This window comes from Triturus cristatus, chromosome 11 (assembly GCF_964204655.1).
Source record: "Triturus cristatus chromosome 11, aTriCri1.1, whole genome shotgun sequence".
Taxonomy (NCBI): Eukaryota; Metazoa; Chordata; class Amphibia; order Caudata; family Salamandridae; genus Triturus; species Triturus cristatus.
The window spans coordinates 109,424,314-109,443,861 of NC_140594.1; the positions used below are offsets into that span (position 1 = coordinate 109,424,314).

General features: G+C 46.8%; 1 protein-coding gene across 8 annotated transcripts in view; it reads left to right on the forward strand.

The window, feature by feature from the left end:
* Nucleotides 1-19,548, forward strand: part of CABIN1 (calcineurin binding protein 1) — a 1,566,474-nt gene that overhangs the window by 1,150,519 nt on the left and 396,407 nt on the right. For all 8 annotated transcript variants that reach the window (XM_085634628.1, XM_085634623.1, XM_085634621.1 and 5 more), the window contains one exon: nt 19,109-19,272. In XM_085634628.1, the coding sequence (XP_085490754.1) occupies nt 19,109-19,272 (164 nt within the window). The remainder of the gene's footprint in view (nt 1-19,108; nt 19,273-19,548) is intronic.

Sequence of the window (19,548 nt, forward strand, 5' to 3'; positions counted from 1 at the left end):
CCGCAGGGGGTGTAAAGTCGGTCTAGGGGAAGCAAAGCATGTATATTTAGTGGCTGAAATCAATTGTGAAATGTGAAAACCAGAAAACCTGGGCTGAATCCCGGCTCTCCATGTGACCAAATTTTGTGACCCTGGGTAATTGTTTTATTTCAATTTCCCTCCTTTTTCTTCATTAACACATGTAAGAGGAACTCGAAATACATGACTTCAGGATTCATGTTGTTCAAAACTATCTCCTGTGCTTGGATGTAATCACTAATGGCATCGGTGGTGGCGGGGGAGCATGAACGCTTATAAATTCATGTTTGAAAACCATCACTTTATGAAAAATACTTATGAATGTGCTGCTATACCTTGATTTACTAAGGTGAAATGGTTATACAATTTTATTTTTACACTTTTGCTGTCTTTAAAAAAGAAAATATTCCTAAAGTTGAGAGCCTATTTACTTCCTTTTGCTAACTGCAATTAACATTTAAATAAGTGCTTGCTGTATATATATTTTTTAAATCATGTTAGTGCTAAGTTGAGTAAACAGCAGCCCAGTGACCTGTAAAGGTCAGGAGGGCCGTACTTTGAGTATCACTGCCTTAGACTGTTGATTAGTTGAATTGTGTTGACCTATCTCTGTGCATGATGAGACAGTTTTTTGAGTTTATTTTTGAAAGCTGTTGAAATGGAAATAAAAGAAACTAGAACATAATCCTCGCTTCCGGTCCTGACATAGAAATGGTGGGATATTTTAGGTGAGAAACATTTTTTGGGGAGCTCTGAGATAGCCAAACCAACAGCATGTAGCAGTCAAATAGAGAAAGCCACCATTTCAAATAAAGTGTTTCAGATATTTATCCTTTATTAATCTTACTCCATGCTAGTGGTAACCAAAGATTGGGTTAATAGGGTTGTTGCATTCTTTGTAAACAAAATAATGAGCATCAGGTCTTTTGATAGGGTCTCTTGCCAAATAATCAAAACAATGTTGATTTTGCATAGATTTAGATTCTAGATCTGTGATTCTTAATGCATCATTAGCTTTTAGGCAAGTGTAAGAAACCTTTAATAGAATGTAGCTAGTTGCAGTGTTTTAAAAAAGCATAAATAATCCAAAATATCAACTCTTTTAAAGATATTGCCAATAGTTGTAGCATTACAATGTTCATATTGGAGACTTCACTTATATTTTGGGGATTTTTATTCAGAGTTGAGGCCTGGGCAAGGTTCTCCAAATGCTGTGGCTCACTTCCAAATTGTTGTCAGGAGGCAGCCATTTTGATCCGTATTGACCAGGTTGCAGCTTTTGATACCCTTGAGGAATCAATTCTTGTATAACATCCAACAAGCTTGGCGGAGTTATTAGGATTCAGAGAGATTCTAATCAGTGTGGCCAGATGAATATGAGTGTTGCAAGAGTCATGTTTGTCTCCTTCAAATGTCAGCTCCTTCAAGAGAAAAACATACATTTTGTGATAGCTCAGTTTATAAATCAATCTTACTGAAGTTAGTCTGAGAAATCAGCAAGGAGTGCAGGAGTTGATGCAATAAAACCGGTTATGTCTCGATCGCACTAAAAGCAAGATTTTTGTTTATTACCTTAACTGGTGGCTACTTTAACCACTGCAACATCTGATAAGCAATAAGTATTGGAGTATATTGTAATGACGTATTAAAGATGTTAGCTGAAGCAAGTGCGGGAGTAAGTTTTTTTTTTGTTGTTAAAATTAATTGCAAGAATTAGACCTTTCTTAGATGAAGATAATCTCACAACTGTAGCAAAGATTGGAGGCAAGTTTCACCTTAGGATATTTGCACTTCTTAAGATGAGAATGATAAGAGAAGGTGGGGGATGTTTCTTCTTTAAGGCTGTAAAGCTTAAGAACCACTTTCCAGAGCAAATCGGAAAGAAAGAGGACTACTTTATAGTCAGCGGGAGAATAAAAACTTTTGTTTTGTTACTATTTTATCCCAGTCTGTCCAGATGAGCTTCAACTGCCATAAAATAATATGGATTTGGATGTAGCATACCTGTACTGTGATTTGTATTTTATGGCAAAATTAAACGAATAAAGTTGATTTTTTTAAAACACAAAAAAGTGGCAGATTAGTAGGATGAGAGTTATTTTAGCAGCTAGCCTATGTTTATGCAATACAAATGAGACAAATTTTGTCGAATGAAATGCCAAATATTTCTGGGCTGTGTGGTAGCAGTTCTGATGGATACTTCTAAATGCAGATTCCTCACATTAGAATATTTCCCAGGTACCAGACTGGATTGGAGATTTTTGTAGCAGTATTCCTGCATCTCGCTATGTGGTGTTGTGTGGCTCCACACTGGTTCCATACCACTACAGAAGTGATGGGGCAGAGCTGCATATAAACACCATCCCTGAACGCTGAGATCAGGCCCCTTTCTTTCTGTGCTTTCCAGCGCAGATCAGGAGATTAGCTCCAGAATTTGTCCTTTTTCCGACGACTTCCAAACCTTTTCACAGTGTGCTAAGGAATGATATCCCCACCTAAAATGACAGGATTCAAGCTGTGCCATGACTGCAGAAAGCAGATGTTGGTCACGGACCTGCATGAGTTGTGTCATGGTGCCTGTGCTTGTGGACAAGACTCATAAGTTGTGTGACAAGCCCACCCTCATGCACCCAAAGGCAATTTGGGACTGGGAGGTGAAGTTGTATGTTGCCAAACACAAGAAGAAGTTGCAGCCTTTGTGCAGATCCCGCTCCAGAAAACGTTCCACTTTCTGGTCAAAGTTCTCCAGTAAGACCAAGTCCAAACGCAAACATTAAAAAGTGAAGTGGGAATCAAACCAACCCAAAGAGCAGGCACCAGGGCATCAAGATGTAAATGGCACTCAATAAAGACAACTCACCACAAAACCGAATCCTTAGTTGGTTTATGACATGCCCAGACCCTCCAGTACACTGTCATACCCACAGTTGTTCAAGGCTTTCAAATACGCCATGGTGCAAATATTCGGTGTCTTTCTAGCTCCCCCTGTTGCACCTTTGAGCCCACAGAACTGTAGGGGCAGCCAGTCAGGGTTACCGATGGCATTGTCCTTCTCCGGTGCTCTCTGTACCCTTGGCACCTATTACCATCCTGTACTGACTTACAGTACAGAATTTCTCTCTAGCCCTATGATGCACGCTGCTTCCCCCATGTAGACAACACTGGAGGTTGATCCAGTATTGCCACCCATGTCTCATCCCGAACCGACATCTACTCAAGCTCAACTTACGTCATGCTTTGAGATTATAAAGGCACAACCTCTTCTTATGCACCCTGACTAAAATCGTTTGCCTCTACGGCACCACAGCTTTCAACAGAGGTTCTGATTGTGTTCCTCTGATAACGATTATGATGATGAAGATGATGTAGACAATAGCATGATCCTCCCTGATAATGCCTTACATTAATTTTCAAAATGCCAGTTGGCTTGATACATGTTCTGAGACCAAGCTTGACTCCCCAAATGAGCCACCAATGGACGAGAGTGCCTCATTTGAGTGGTGGCTCAGAGAGATGCCAGGTACTAGAATTATAGCTGACCTCCACTCAAATTAAAGGACATGTTTTGACAGACATTCTGCAGCCTTGGACTCAGATGTTGTTGGACTTTATTTTATTTAATGACCCCCCCCCCCTCACAGATACTCTCATAGCTACCTCGTCGAAACCATGTTCTTGCCTGCATGTGAGGAAAGATATCTGAGACTGGCACCTGGTGACTTATATTTTCTCCCCCAACACCCCACCCAGAGAGCTTCACCGTACAGGCCACGACCAAGTGAGGTGCATCCTGTCTGTGTTCTGAAAGGATTGACCCCTTGGGCAGTTGTATGTTTTCTTCTGCCATTTTAGCACTGCGATCTGTAAATGCAGTCTGTCTGTCTAGGCTGATTCACACTTACTGTTAGGGAAATGTCTGGGCAATTTCTTGTCAACAGTCCTGAAGGATATTAGGTCTTTGGTCCAGGCAATAAATGATGGGCAGGACATGGCTAACTGAATGCTTGGGCAAAATGGATAGCACCAGTGCTGTCCTCTGTAGCTATGCCTGGATGAGGTCCACAGAGTTCTCTGGTGATGTACAGGTTTCTGTAATGGACATACCCTTTGATGGGTCTAACCTTTTTAAAGAGATGTCGGATTCCACTTTGGAATGCTTTAAAGACAGCAGAGCTACAGCACCTTCCATGAGGCTGTTACTCAATCCAAACACTTTCCTCACCAGTTCTGGAAATTTAAGGGATATTCTAGAGGCCTGCTGTATAGATGGAGACAGCCTTCCCAGCCACGGATTCAATCCAGCCAGTCGTTTTGGGACTGTGGATCTGGCAGGCAATGTGCGGGCCAGCAGGGGCACCGGTCTTATAACTCCTTCACCCCTGCTTTAGTTTGCCTTCTGCTACACATGACCAACCAGTGGGAGGCAAGATCCAGCATGTATGGCAGATCGGTTTTAGAAATTATTCAAAAGAGATATGCCATACCTTTTCTCTCCTCTATGTCCAATGTCCCTTTCACACCAGAATTAATACTGTAAGATCATCTGTCCATCTTGCTACCGGAGTTGCGCCTTTTGCTTTCCAAAGGTGCCATAGAGAAGGGTACTAAACCTTGAGAAAGGTGGGGGTTGTTGCACATGTTATTTGCTCCTCCCAAAAAAGGACGAGTGCCTCAGGCCTTTCTTGGACATCCATCCCCTGAATGCTTTCCTGTAGAAAGGCAAACTCAAAATGCTCACATTGGCCATGGATCCTAGTTGCTCTTGACCTGCGCAACTAAATTGTGTTCTTGTACTTGTGGACATCTATTTCCACGTGCCCGTCCTGCAGTCCCACAGATATTACTTGTGGTCCAAGGTGGACCAGTAGCATTTTTAGTTTACCGTGCTCCTGATGGCACTTGTCGCTGCACATCTTTGGAGTTTGGGATTTGCTGTTTTCCCATACCTCCAAAATTGGTTGCTGAAGACGGGCTCGCCGCAGTCAATTGTGAATTACCTCCAGATGACAACGGGGCTTTTGATGTTCGGGTTCACCATAGGTCCTGATTCCTTGTCGGGGGCTTCCATTCATTGGGGTGATCCTGGACGAGGTGGAGTTCGGGACTTTCCCTCTGCAGCAACGAACCTGGACGCTGACTGTGGTACGGCGGGTCGGATAAACAGACGCGGAGGCTGAATGTACTTTCCAAAGGTATGGGTTTTATTATCAGGAAGTCCGGTTTTAGAAATTGTTGCGGGTGTTCCTCCTTTCTCTTCTCCCTGGTCCGTCTTCGCGGGTCTCAGGCTGGGGTTTGAGGCCACTCGGTCTGGTTCTTCTGTCTTGTTGGTGTTACCACTGAGGCTCATAAAGAAGGAAGAAAAGGAGGGGGGAGGAAAGATTAGTCACTACCGTTCACCACACCAGATGGGTGTTGCCTGGTCTTCAAAAGGGAAACAAAACCTCAAACAATAAAGAAAGCACGCTGGAACAAAGTAACGGACGTGTGGTCTGTCTTCACCACAAATCAGGGAAGTTCCTTGTGCATAGGCGGTCGTGTTTAAGAATAGTGGGGAAAAAGAGGGTGCTTTGGGGTCGTGGGATAAACTAAACGTGCAGGAAGAGTCGATCAGGATTTTCTCTTCCTACCCCGTGCCCATTGTCCCCACAATCCTCCCACCACCCTCGTACCCTCTCCCGTCGTCCCCGGAGTCGTAATCACTCACTGGCCCCGCTGCAACTCTCCTGAGTTGCGGCTGCTCTCCAGCCTCCTCCGGTGGACATAACCACTCCTCGCTCCACCGCTCATCTGTCTCCTCGTCAGTTGCTCTGCTACGATCCTCGTCTTCACTCTCTGGATTCTCCACGCCCTGCTCGTTGTTCGGATCCATTCCGCTCCTCGTCGAACCACGTCCCTCTCGGAGTTGGTCCGTTTTCAATGGTCACGGGGAACTACTTCCGGGGTCAGCTCCTCCCGCTTCCGCCCTCTGGCCTTGCTCTCGCTGTAGGAAAACACGACAGGTGGGCGTGGCTAATCTCCTGGACCCAGCATCTTGGAAACCGACCCTCGGAGTCCGGTCCCTAATCAAGGAAGCGTTTTGACGTTGGCGGTCTGCGAGAGTAGGTAAGAACGGTGACCCTGTGCTTGCTGCCTCACATCCCCTTTCCCTTGCTGTCCTTCTACTAGGGTTAGGTTAAATGTAAATGTTTTGTACTTGTATAGCGCGCAGCTACCCACATGGGGTCTCCCGGCGCTTGTACGAATACCGCAAGGGAACCCTTCCTGGTTTTCCTTGTGAAGTGTCCACTCCTGGGCACCCCCGTGGTGAAACCAGGCATCCCTCGCGCTGTGGGGGCCGTTGTGGAGACTAAGCAAGCTATTGCCCAGAGTTGCAGCGTGGGACCCATGATTAGAATAGGCACTGAGGCGAAAATATCCGGTCAGAGGAATTTATGAGCCCGAGACCTGCTGAGGCAGGAATCGAACCCTGGTCCCTGGCCAGAGCTCTGCATCGAGGTCTGCCACTCTAACCACTCAGCCACACTTCTCCAGATAGTTCACATTCACTTGCTCTGTCCCTTTTCAGTGTTTTGTATGAAACTTGTATGGCTGTAAGGACAGGAACCAACTTAACCCCTTGAGTGCCCCGCCCTTTCCACGCCCTGTGCCGGGCGTTTCCTTAGCGGGCGGGGCTCATGACGAGATAGTCTCGTCATGGGCACAGCGCAACCGCGGCCCATGACGAGACCATCTCGTCATGGGCACTCAAGGGGTTAAAACTCTTTCATTGTTGCCTTTGTTCCAGGCTAACAACTCTAAGGGGGCGTGGCCCGTATATAAGGTAAACTCTCTCCCTTCAAGATAATACCGTAGGGTGTCTATGGCCCATTTGATTGCAAGGGCTTCTTTTTCCTGGACAGCATAGTTCCGCTCCCGAGGAAACAGTTTCCGGCTAATATAAAGTATGGGCTTCTCCTCTCCCTGGTCTGTTCTCTGAGACCGTATTGCCCCTAGCCCTTGCTCTGACGCATCGGTCTGTAGAATGAATGGAAGGGAGTAATCAGGGCTGGCCAAAACAGTATCGGAAGTGAGGGATGTTTTTAGGGTCTCAAGCCTGTATAATGTTGGGAGAAGGGTGTTTTAATAGCGGCGCGGTTTTTGATGTTTTTGTAAGCAGATTTGTCAAGGGGGCTGCCATGTGTGAGAAATTGGGGATAAATCATCTGTAATAACCGCGTAACCCCCAAAAAGCTTGGATGTCCCGCTTGGTTTTGGGCAACGGGATCTGGGAGATGGCTGCCAGTTTGGTGCTTTGGGGTCTGATGACCCCTTCACCCAACATGTATCCCAGGTATTGCACTGTCTGAGCTGCCAGGTGGCTTTTGGCGGGATTTATCTTGAGACCATGTTGTCCTAAAGCCTGTATCACCTGGGATATATGTGTCAGATGTTGTTCCCAGGTGTCACTGTAGATAATGATATCATCAATATACGCCCCAGCATAACTTTCATGGGGTCGCAAAATCAAATTCATGGCTCTTTGATAGGTGGCCGGGGCCCCGTGTAACCCAAAGGGTAGTACCTTAAATTGATATAACCCATCAGGGGTGGAGAACACGTTTTTTTCCCTGTCTTGTTCTCTTAATGGGATTTGCCAATACCCTTTACAGAGATCAAGGGTACTGATGTATTTGGCTCTACCTATTCTCTCGACCATTTCTTCCACCCTGCGGAGGGTAAACGTGGCAAACTCAGATATTTTATTCACTTCTCTAAAATCGATACAGAAGCGTACCGAGCCGTCTGGCTTCGGCACGAGAACGATAGGGGAACTCCATTTGCTTATAGACGGCTCGATGATGTCCACCCGTAGCATCTGTTGTACCTCTTCTCTAATGATAAGCTGGCGTGCTTCGGGTATACGGTACGGTCTGAGACGCACACGTTTCCCGGGAGGGGTTTTAATGGCATGTTCCAACAGGATAGTTCTACCCGGAGACAAGGAGAAGTTGTCCTGGAGGGGAGAGAGGACATCCACCAGTTCCTGCCTTAAGTCAGAGGGAAGAACAGGGTCTATAAATTGACTAAATAAAGGGGTCTGTGCTCCCGCCATGCTCACAAGCGTCGGTAAGGGTCCCTCCCATTTCTTCAACAAATTAATGTGATAGATCTGGGAGGTACCTCCAGCCGTGTCCGTTTTGATGCGGTAGGTCACAGGCGTCACTTTCTCAATTACTGCATAGGGTCCCTGCCATTGTCCCAATAATTTGTGGTCAGAGGAAGCCATCATTAGCAACACTGAATCTCCTACATTGAAGGACCGTTCTTTCGCTTTTTTTTATCATACTGACCCTTTTGGGCTGTCTGTGCCTCTTCCAGGTTATTCCGGACTATGATTCTGTTTTGGCCCAAATGTGTTTTTAAATCAGACACATAGTCTACTAGTGGTTTAGAATCATTCTGTTCTTTTTCCCATTTCTCCTCAGTCATTTCCAGCAGTGTGCGTGGTTGATGGCCATATAACAATTCAAATGGGGAGTAACCAGTTCTTTTTTGTACTTTACATCGAATAGCGAACAATGCCAAGGGTAATATATCCTCCCATTTTCTTGTCTCTAGGGCCAGGAGTTTCTTGAGGGTGGTTTTAATGGTGGCATTGTAACACTCGACTAATCCATCTGTCTGGGGATGGTATGCCGCGGTCCGTATCTGCTTGACCCCTAACTGGGCACACACCTGTTTCATTACTCTGGACACAAACGGCGTCCCTTGATCTGTTAAGATCTCCTTCAGGAACCCCACCCTTGAAAAGACCGTCACCATGGCTTTGGCGATGTTGGTGGCATCGGGATGACGTAAGGCTATAGCTTCCGGGAAACGGTTGGCATAGTCGACAATAACAAGAACCTAACGACACCCGCTTCGGGAAGGCAACAAAGGACCTATAATGTCCATCCCTACTCTGCAGAAGGGTTCATTAATAATACGGAGAGGATGAAGGGGTGCTCGGGAGGCTGGTACCAACTGTTTTTCTGGCATATGGGACATTCTCAACAGTATTTGTTTACTTGTTGGTATATGCCAGGCCAGTAGAAGTGTTCTGTAATCTGCGTTTTTGTTTTTTCATGTCCGAAGTGTCCCCTAACAGGTGGCTATGGGCCAGTGATGAGACCTTTTCTCTGAACTGCCCCGGGACCAGTTATTGGGGTGTTTGAGTGGGACTTCCTTTTCTATAGAACAACCCATTTTTATTTAAAAAGTAGGGACCTACATGAAGAGGATCTTCATTCGCTAGAGCTGTGTCCCAGGCTTCTCGTAGGACAGGGTCCTCCCTTTGAGTGGCTTGAAAGTTTCTAGCGGCTTCCCAGGGATTGTCATCCCGCAAAATAGGCAATACAGCTATGTTCTTCCCTTTTTCCGCCCTTGTTTGTTTTTTGCTTTTTTCGTGTTTTGGTGGGTGGTCCCTCATGATCCTCCTCCTCCTTGGAAAAGGGCGTAGTGGTCCACCACTCTTCGTCTTGTGTTGGGGCGTCCTTTATCATTTGTGATAAGTTAGGTTCATCGTTCCCCAGAATAACCATTTCGGGTAAACGGGGAATAAGTCCCACCTTCAGAGATTTTACAGGGTTGTTTTGGTGTTGCATCTGCACCCGAGTGGTGGGATACTGCTTCGTATCCCCGTGAACACATTGTATGGTCACGGTCCCGTCAATGGGACTAATCCCCTGTGCCAAATCTTGGGGTCTTAGAACACTCTGACGGCAGCCCGTATCTGCCAACGCCATAACAGGCTGTCCGTTCACGGTCACTCTGCAGTGATATGGGGGTGTTCGTTTCCCGGAGGGAGAGCAATAGTAGTTTTAGGCCATCCCTACCTCTTTTGGGGGCAGAACGGGCTATATGCCCCAACCCTCCACAGGTAAAGCATTGAGGTCCAACAGAAGGGGGTTGGAACCCCGGGGTTTCGGGGATGATGGTGACTGGATCGGGTTTCTTCACAACGGGAGGTCGGGGTGGTCGGTGGACCCCAACTTTCCCAGGTTTCCAGGATGGGTCTTCTCGCCCCTTTTGGATTTCTTGGGCCGGATTGTAGGCACTGGCTATTTCAACTGCCGTTTCCAGAGTGAGATGGGCATGTTGTCGGACCCACGTCTGTATGGGGGGATGAAAGGAGGACAGATATTGTTCCAAATATATTGTAGCCATAGTCCCGTCTTTGTCGGTAGTGGTAGGCTTCAGCCAACGGTCAGCCATGTCCTTTACCCAGAAGTACAGGGCCCTAGGTGTTTCTTGGGGTCCCTCCTTTATTTGGCGTAGCTTCATCCGGTACGTCTCATCATCCACTCCCAACCGCTCCATGATACATCGCTTGATGTCGGCATACATGACTACTCCTTGTGTGGTTGCAGCTTGATAGACTGTTTGTAGGTCGCTGGACAGAAGGGGGCCCAGGTATTGTCCCCATTTGTCTGCTGGCCAGGCAGCCGCAGTGGCCAATGGCTCAAAGTTATTGAAAAAATAATCTGGGTCCTCGCCGCTTACATATTGTTGTAGGACTACTGAAGGAAGTGTAGTAGGCCCCCTCTGCTATCCAAGGGCCTCAGTGATCTTATCCATAGCAGCCCCATGTGATTGGCCCTGTCCCGTGAGCGCTTGCTGCAATTTGCCCCGATCTTCTTCCACTACAGTGAGAAAGCGTTCCATTACTTTTCCCAAGTGTTCTTGGTTTTCCGCATCTTGGTGAGTGCAGCCTCCATGACTCCCGCGTATCCCACTTCTGACACCACTTGTGGGAGGGCGGGCTGGATAAACAGACGTGGAGGCTGAATGTACTTTCGAAAGGTATGGGTTTTATTATCAGGAAGTACGGTTTTAGAAATTGTTGCAGGTGTTCCTCCTTCCTCTTCTCCCTGGTCCGCCTTCACGGGTCTCAGGCTGGGGTTTGGGGCTGCTCGGTCTGGTTCTTCGGTCTTGTTGGTGTTACCCCGGAGGCTCATAAAGAAGGAAGAAAAGGAGGCCGTCAGTTACTGTGTGATAGGAGGGGGGAAAAATTAGTCACTACCGTTCACCACACTAGATGGGTGTTGCCTGGTCTTCAAAAAGGAAACAAAACCTCAAACAATAAAGAAAGCACGCTGGAACAAAGTAACGGACGTATGGTCTGTCTTCACCACAAATCAGGGAAGTTCCTTGTGCATAGACGGTCGTGTTTAAGAATAGTGGGAAAAAAGGGGGTGCTTCGGGTCGTGGGATAAACGTGCAGGGAGTGTTGATCAGGATTTTCTCTTCCTACCCCGTGCCAGTTGTCTCCACAATACTCCCGCCACCCTCGTACCCTCTCCCGTCGTCCCTGGAGTCGTAATCACTCACCGGCCCCGCAGCAACTCTCCTGAGTTGCGGCCGCTCTCCAGTCTCCTCCGGTGGACACCACCACTCCTCGCTCCACCGCTCGTCTGTCTCCTCGTCATTTGCTCCACTACGATCCTAATCTTCGCTCTCTGGATTCTCCACGCTCTTCTCGTTGTTCGCCTCCACTCCGCTCCTCGTCGAACCACGTCCCTCTCGGAGTTGGTCCATTTTCAATGGTCGCGGGGAACTACTTCTGGGGTCAGCTCCTCCCGCTTCCGCCCTCTGGCCTCGCTCTCGCTGTAGGGAAACACGACAGGTGGGTGTGGCTAATCTCCTGGACCCAGCATCCCGGAAACCGACCCTCGGAGTCCGGTCCCTAATCGAGGAAGTGTTTTGACATTGTCGATCTGCAAGAACAAGTTATAACGGTGACCCCGTGCTGGCTGCCTCACACTGACTCATTGTTTTTAGGCTTGATCCAGGCTAGGTTGGCTCTGAGGCTTCTTTCCCTCATCATTCCATCTTGTCAACTATGCCAAATGGCACATGTGAGCCATGCAGTGGAACTCGAAGTGCCAGTGGGCCCATCATCAAGGCTGCCTTTTTGACATCATGTAAGTTCAGAGGAGGCCTCTCAATGTCTGCAGTGGTGGCTGACAGACCACTGTTTGTCGTGCAGCGGGCCACTCTTCTCTCCCCACCCAGTGCTAATAGTATTGGCACTTGCATCAGTTCTGGGTTGGGGGGTGGGGCACCTGAGGGAGTTGGCGGTCACAGGCTTGTGGTCTCCATTGCAAGGTCAGCCCACATCAATCTACAGGCAGTGCAGGCCATTCATCTGGCCCTGTAGGCCTGTTGTCGTCCTACATGGGGAAGTTGATCCAGGTTTTTCGCAGACAACCCAACTGTCATGTAGGATGCAAAAAGCAGGGCAGAGTGGGGTCTTGGATTCTGTGTCAGGAAACTTTATCTAGAGGTGGCTGGAGCCCTGGGGTATCTTTCAGGTCTTCAACCACCTTGTGGAGTTTCTGACCACAAATAAGAGTTGATGAACTGAGGAGATGTTATCTGGCAGATCGCGAGTGGCATCTATATCTAGAGATCAGTGACCCCATAAAGATAAAGCTGTCTGACTTCCTATGTTCTATCTTTAGCCCTAAAAGGTCTTGCAGTTGGCAGTGTAAAAATTTATTTTGTTGGCCTTTTTGACATTTACACTTTACTTGCTCAACTTTCCTTGTTCAGATCACCTGTTGTGATGAGATTTATTAAAGGTTTGACTCACGTTATCTCCCAAGCTGTTCGTGACTACACTGTGGGACCTTCACTTGGTCTTGACATTCCTCATGTGTCCGCCCTTTGAGACTTTGCGTAGTTGCTAGCTGCATCTCCTGACCTTGAAGACTGTCTTCCTCTTAAGGATTATGTCAGCTTGTTGCATAAATGAAGTACAAACACTGCTGGTGCAACCACCTTACACCACATTTTTCCAGGCAAGTTGGTGCTGAGAACTCCAAAAGTTGTGACTCCCACTTTGGGTACACTATGCCAGCGTTTTTTCCTTCCCCTCAGTCCTCCGTCTGTTGTGACCCAAATGGGCTTTTAGCTTTTACATAGATACCAGAAATCATTGAGTAGACTATCAACTTTTTGTGATAATTCTCTCGAGCGAAAATAGAGAAGGCTTTGTTGAAGAGGTTCTTTTTGAGATGGCCAGTCTGCATTAAGATCTGTTATGGCCAAAAAGCAGCTCCCGGTATGTCCGAGAGCCTATTTCACCAGGGCTAGTGCCGCTACAACTGCGCTGGGGCAAGGAGTGCCTGTTATTGATATCTTCCCAGATGGAAGTGGGCATTAGTGGAAATGTTTGTGATGCATTACTTCATTGGCAGTCATGTCCAGCAGGAAAGACACTTCACTATGTCAGTTCTGCAAGACTTTTTGGTTTAGGTCCACGCCACAGACCCTTCATCTTGGGGAGGTAATTGTTTGGCATCTATTCTGTGGTGAGGAATTTGCGTTTAAAAGTATTCATCAGATAAACAAGGTATTTAACCTTCTGTAATACTATTTCTGGGGATGCTCTTATTAAACTACACATTCCTCACTGCCCTCCCACCTCCTTGTTCTCTGAAGTTGTCTCATTTTAATATCTGAAAACGTACCAAATTTCTCTTCAGCACACTTACCAACAATTCTTCATGATCAATGTTTGAAGACGTGGAAAGGGGAGAGATGCAAAACTGATGTAAAATCTCTGGATCTAGTCTGGCGCTTGGGGAATATTCTAAAGTCAGGAATCCACTAGAAGAGTGGTTACCGAATATGTGTACCTTGATTACCATGACTGTGGACGCAAGCAGTGTGGATACCTGTGTTTGTTCCTGCAGGCCTTGCCAGTGCACATCGAGGGAACCATGATTTTGGACACCTCTGTCACTGGGATTGTGTAGCCCTCTTTCTTTATAATTGTGGAGACCTCTGTTACTATGATTGTGGACACCTCTGCCACTCTTCCTTCAGCTCTTGCCAATGCACAGCGAGGTAACCATGATTGTGGACACCTGTGTCTCTCTTACTGCAGATCTTGCAAATCCACAGTGAAGGAACCATGATTGTAAACACCTGTCTCTCTTCCTTCAGTTCTTGCCAGTACACAGCGAGGGAACCATGATTGTGGTCACCTCTTTCTCTATGATTGTGAACACCTCTGTCTTTGTTCCTGCAGACCGTGCCAGTGCACAGCAAGGAACCATGATTGAAGACACCTCTATCTCTGTTCCTACAGACCCTGCCAATGCACAGTGAGGGAACCATGATTGTGGACATCTCTGCCTCCATGATTGTAACACCCGTGTCTCTCTTCCTGAAGACCTTGCCAATTCAAAGTGAGGGAACCATGATTGTGGACACCTCTGTTTCTATGATTGTAGACACCTATGTCCCTCTTCCTGCAGATCTTGCTAGTGCAGAGCAACGGAACCGTGAATGTGGACACCTCTGTCTCTCTTCCTGCAGACCATGCCAGTGCACAGCGAGGGAACCATGATTGTGGCCACCTCTGTCTCGCTTCTGCAGACTTTGCTAGTGCAGAGCAATGGAACCATGATTGTTGACAACTGTCTCGCCTCCTGCAGACCTTGCCAGTGCACAGCGAGGGAACCATGATTGTGGACACTTCTGTCTCTATGATTGAGGACGACTCTGTCACTGTATGGACACCTCTGTCCCTCTTCCTGCAGATCTTGCAAGTGCACAGTGAGAGAACCATGATTGTGGACACCTCTGTGTCTCTTTTCCAGCAGACCTTGCCAATCCAAAGTGAGGGACACATGAGTGTGGACACCTCTATCTCTCTTCCTACAGAGCTTCCATATGCACAGTGAGGGTACCATGATGGTGGGCACCTCTGTCTCTGTTCCTGCAGACCTTGCCAATCAAAGTGAGGGAACCATGATTGTAGACACCTCTGTCTCTCTTTTCAACAGACTTTGCTGGTGCACAGCGAGGGAACCATGATAGTGGACACCTCTATCACGCTTCCTGCAAACCTAGCCAGTGTACAGCAAGGGAACCAGGATTGAGGACACCTCAGCCTCTATGATTGTGAACACCTCTGTCTCTCTTCATGCAAACCTTGACAGTGCAGAGTGACTGAACTATTGCTGTGGACACCTCTGTCTCTCTTCCTGCAGACCTTGCCAGTGCACAGTGAGGGAACCATGATTGTGGACATCTCTGTCTCTATGATTGTGGACGACTCTGTCTCTATAATTGTGGACGACTCTGTCTCTATGATAGTGGACACCTCTGTCTCTCTTCCTGCAAATCTTGTCAATCCAAAGTGAAGGAACCATGATTGTGGATACCTCAGTCTCTATGATTGTGACACCTATGTCTCTATGATTGTGGACACCTCTGGCTTTCTTCCACCTCTTACCAAGAGGCCTTGCTTTCGTGGGCTGTGGCGTTATAAAGAGCTGCGTCTACCCTCCTTATCTTTAACAAACTGTGCCAGCTCATTGAATTTGCACATCCTCAGCCCAAGCTACTTCGATGCAGCTGCCTGGTAATTGCTGATTCAGAAAGGAAATGCAGTTGTCGCTTCTTCCCCGCCGTGCCCTCTAGCCAGAGCTTACACTTACACACGCAGGGACAGAAAAGGAACTGTTTGGGTGGTATTTTTAATTGAGTTAAATTAAGTATATTCTAGACAGGCAAGGAGCATAAATAGAATGCTGATGATTTGTGTGGCGGAGGAGCAGGGACAGGATGGATTTGTGGACTTGGTGCTTCCATCTCAGCCTGGGTTCCCGTTGGCAGTAACTGTAATAGAGGTATGCTGGCTGCCCTACACATTGGAACACTATGGCGGTACGCAAATGCATGCGGGCCAGAGCAGCAGCTGTTCACTTCACGTTGTCAATATTTCTTCTTGTTCTGAGTATACCGGCACACAGACATATAGCGTGCTTGCATCAACGTACCTATTGCTCTATGCATGCTACCTATGTTAAATTAATAATACAAAAAGCTAGACCTTACCATTTCCTTCCAAGCATGTTAACATAAAGGAATATAAAGGAACATATAGCAAGACCTAATTGGCCAGTCTTTTTTAAGGCATGGTACCATATAAGTAGACAATATCCCACACCAACCGGTTTCTCTTGGTCAGTGGTTGAAGCGTCCTGTTTATCATTTTTGGTACTGTAGTGATACGGGATATCAAGGTTCCTTCCAGTCTGTTTAACTTTAGGAATGGAATTGTGCAGATCTAGCCTAGCAGAGGTCTCTTCCTCACCAGAATGCTAGCACAGTAGTCCCTCATGAGCTCTAACCAGCCTGTTCCTCTCAGCCATGATCTCATTCTGCCCTCATGAAGGTCCTCGTCACCCTGTCCCTTACACACATGTGATCAGGGCCAAGTTACCCTGTTCTGGGACCCTGGTCTGCCTGCTCCTCATAGGCATTGACATACGTGCCTAGAGAAGGCTGAGTCAGCCTGTGTCTGCCCAACATGGCGCCTAGGGAAGTCCCAGTCAGCCTGTCTGCCCAACATGGTGTTTAGGGAGGTCCCAGTCACCCTGTGTCTGCCCAACATGGTGTCTATGGAGGTCCAAGTCAGCCTGTGTCTGCCCAACATGGCGTCTAGGGAAGTCCCAGTCAGCCTGTGTCTGTCCAACATGTTGTCATAATAATCTACCAGGGGCCACTGTCAGGCTTCTTCTCCCAGGCATGGTCTTGTGCTAAACGGTCAAGGGTTTAAATTGTTTTGTTTCTCCGTGGCATGGTATCTTGCTAGTATAGCAAGGGCCCTGGCCAATCTGCTATTCACTGTCATGGCACCTAACTACCTAGGATGGGTCTAGTCAGCCTGCTCCTTCCTTGCATGGCATGCTGCACTTATAGCATATCCGTTTCTCGAAGACCACGCTATCATACAGGCATGAGGAAGTTTGGGACACTGAATTAAAGCGATGTTTGGGGGGTGGGGGTCTGGGTAATTGTTGTGTGCTCCTTTTGTCTTGGGCTGGGTGCTTTCTCCGTGCCTGGCTGGTGTGCTTTGGACTTAGGCCAACACCACCCTATTCGCTCCTTGCATGCAAATCCTGTGCTCCCCAGGATCTCCCAGACAGTGCTCCTCCCTGCAAACCCAGCATGTGCATTCCTATTTTGGATGGCAATAATATTGAAAAGGTCTGAATTTTGTTTCTCTTTCTACCCCTCTGGTTGCCCTAATTTCTGCCCCACACGTCACTTATCGGTTTCGCCTCCTTTCACCCTTTTATTGGGACAGCATCTCTCTCTTGAACATGCAGTGTTTTGCACATTCGCTGATGGCAGTTGCTCTGTTCTCGATGCTGATGTAGCCTGTGGGCTACCAAAGGATGTGGTTTCCTCAGCTTTTCAGACCTAAATGGGCTCTAGTTAAGAACAAGATATGGGGGATAAGCATGAGAGAAAACCTGTGGTCACATAGTGAGCTTCTGCGGAGGCGGCACAGTATGTCATCTGAAGGAGGAGAAAGACACAAGCCTGATGCAGCCTGTGTGCCGAAGGGAAGTGTACGAGGTGTCGTGAGGACCTGATTGGTCCATCACAAAGTTGCCTTTGCACCTGCACCTCCTCAAAACTGTGAACTTTGATCTGTTACCTCTCTGGCCTGTCTCCAGTGTCTCACTCACACTTAGACTCATGCACACAATTGCCTTCCAAAACTCGCCCTCTTTGCTGCCATACAAGTTGCGACCTAGGTTTTTAGGAGATATCCTCTTCACTTGAAGTTCCAGGTTGACTTGTGTTTTGTTATTGAATCTTGTGGTTCTCTCAAGCCCTCCCCAATACGCAATTTTCATTTGAAGTCTGGAATTGATGTAGAGCAGCCACCTACAAGTACATGTGGATCAAACGGGGATGGCTTATTTGTGCGCGTCAGACCATAAGACAGTCCACCATCCCATCCTTTCCTTATCCTTGTACTTGATGCTTCTTTCTATTCTGTTGTACCGCAGACATTGCGACCAGGCATCCTTTGTGGTTTTCACTATTGCTGAATACAAGACTTGCTTCACTGGCCCAGGTCCTTTGTTTGCTCCCTGTCTTTCTTTACTTTTAACTCTATATTCTGGAATTGTTCTAAGACTACTGCTTTCTCCGCCCTATCATGGGAATCCTCAATGTTTACACCACTCCCTGCTCTGTTTATAGCACATATTTGTAAGACTATAAGTACCGAACTGTCTAGATTATGCGTGGTGTAGTGGGGATGTAAAATAGTGAGGTCCAATCCTCAAAGGAATCTCACATTCATAGAAGTACTTCTCATAGTACACATTTATGATGTTCCCTCTTATCACAAACCTCGGCCAGCTTAGCTAAGTTTCGCATGTGCACTCCCGAAGGAGCTGTGATTTTTTTGAAAGCCTGCTGTTTGCCCAAGGCACAGTTGTACATAGTGTACAGTTACGCATAGTTGAAAGGCAGATACGGGGAAATCATTTTCCCTTGTGGATGAACCCCTTCCTATATGTCCTGACCATGTTAAGGGGTATTCATTCCCATTCCCACCCTGGAATTGGGTATACTACAGCTCTCTGCTGGAAAGGGTCAGCTACTTCATGATTGCCAACAAATTCCCATATTTGCACGTTTACAAACTGAATAAGCAAACCACACCTTGGTCCTACTACTACCCACCCTTTCCTTGAGGTTTGCTACAGCAACATACAAATGGTGGTCAATTAGTCAGTAGTAAAGCCTTTTTACACATGAAAGGTATCCTTTTATGGATATCAGCCAGGCTTAAATGGGGCCATTCATGGCTCTAAAGTTAGGTTAATTGTCATAAATGAGACCCCAAATGTTTAAACACTGTATCAGAAAGAATATGCATTTTTGTAAAATAATTGGTAGGGATTTTTGTGTAATTACCACTATCCATTTCACACAATCCTAATCTTTAGAAAGTTGTATGTAGTTCCTCCAAGATCAGCTAATACAACCTCCCTTAAGTACAATTTTAGACTGTTTCCTACTTGTTCGTAACAAAAGACACAGGAAATAATCGGTGGTGTTCAGAGTTTCTCAGCTTCTCAATGATTAAACCGCTCACTGATTGCATTTTAATATTTTAAACATTTAAAAATGTTCATCTTTTTAAACTGACGTCTGGTCTGCGTGGGGGCATTTCTGATTGTGCAGTGCGAAGGTCCTGTCTCCAACTCTGCTGTGCTCAGGTGATCTCTCTATTTCCTCGCAGGGAATCTGGCGGATCCCCGTCGATGAGATTGACCGCCCAGGCAGCTTTGCTTCTCACATGAACCGCTCCATTGTCCTCCTGTTAAACGTGCTGTCGCAGCTGAAGGACTCGAGCACCTTGCTGAAGATCTCCTCCATGCTTCAGAGGACTCCTGACCAGGGAAAGTGAGAGCACCTTCCAAACATTTGCCATATTTTAAGTATCTAACTCCCAGAATGCACTGTCATGCTCCATTTTAAGGCATTAATATAGCTGTATTTTGCCCCATTTTGTCAATTGTAAAAACCCTTCACTACTGCCTGAAATACTTGCCAGAAGCCATGTTTTTCAAATGTTTGCAAGATGTGAAAGGGCTAGATTATGAATCATCTTTGTGTAATTTAACATAGCTTAAATTATGGCCAATGTTCTCAAATGTGGCACTACTGGAAAACACTACT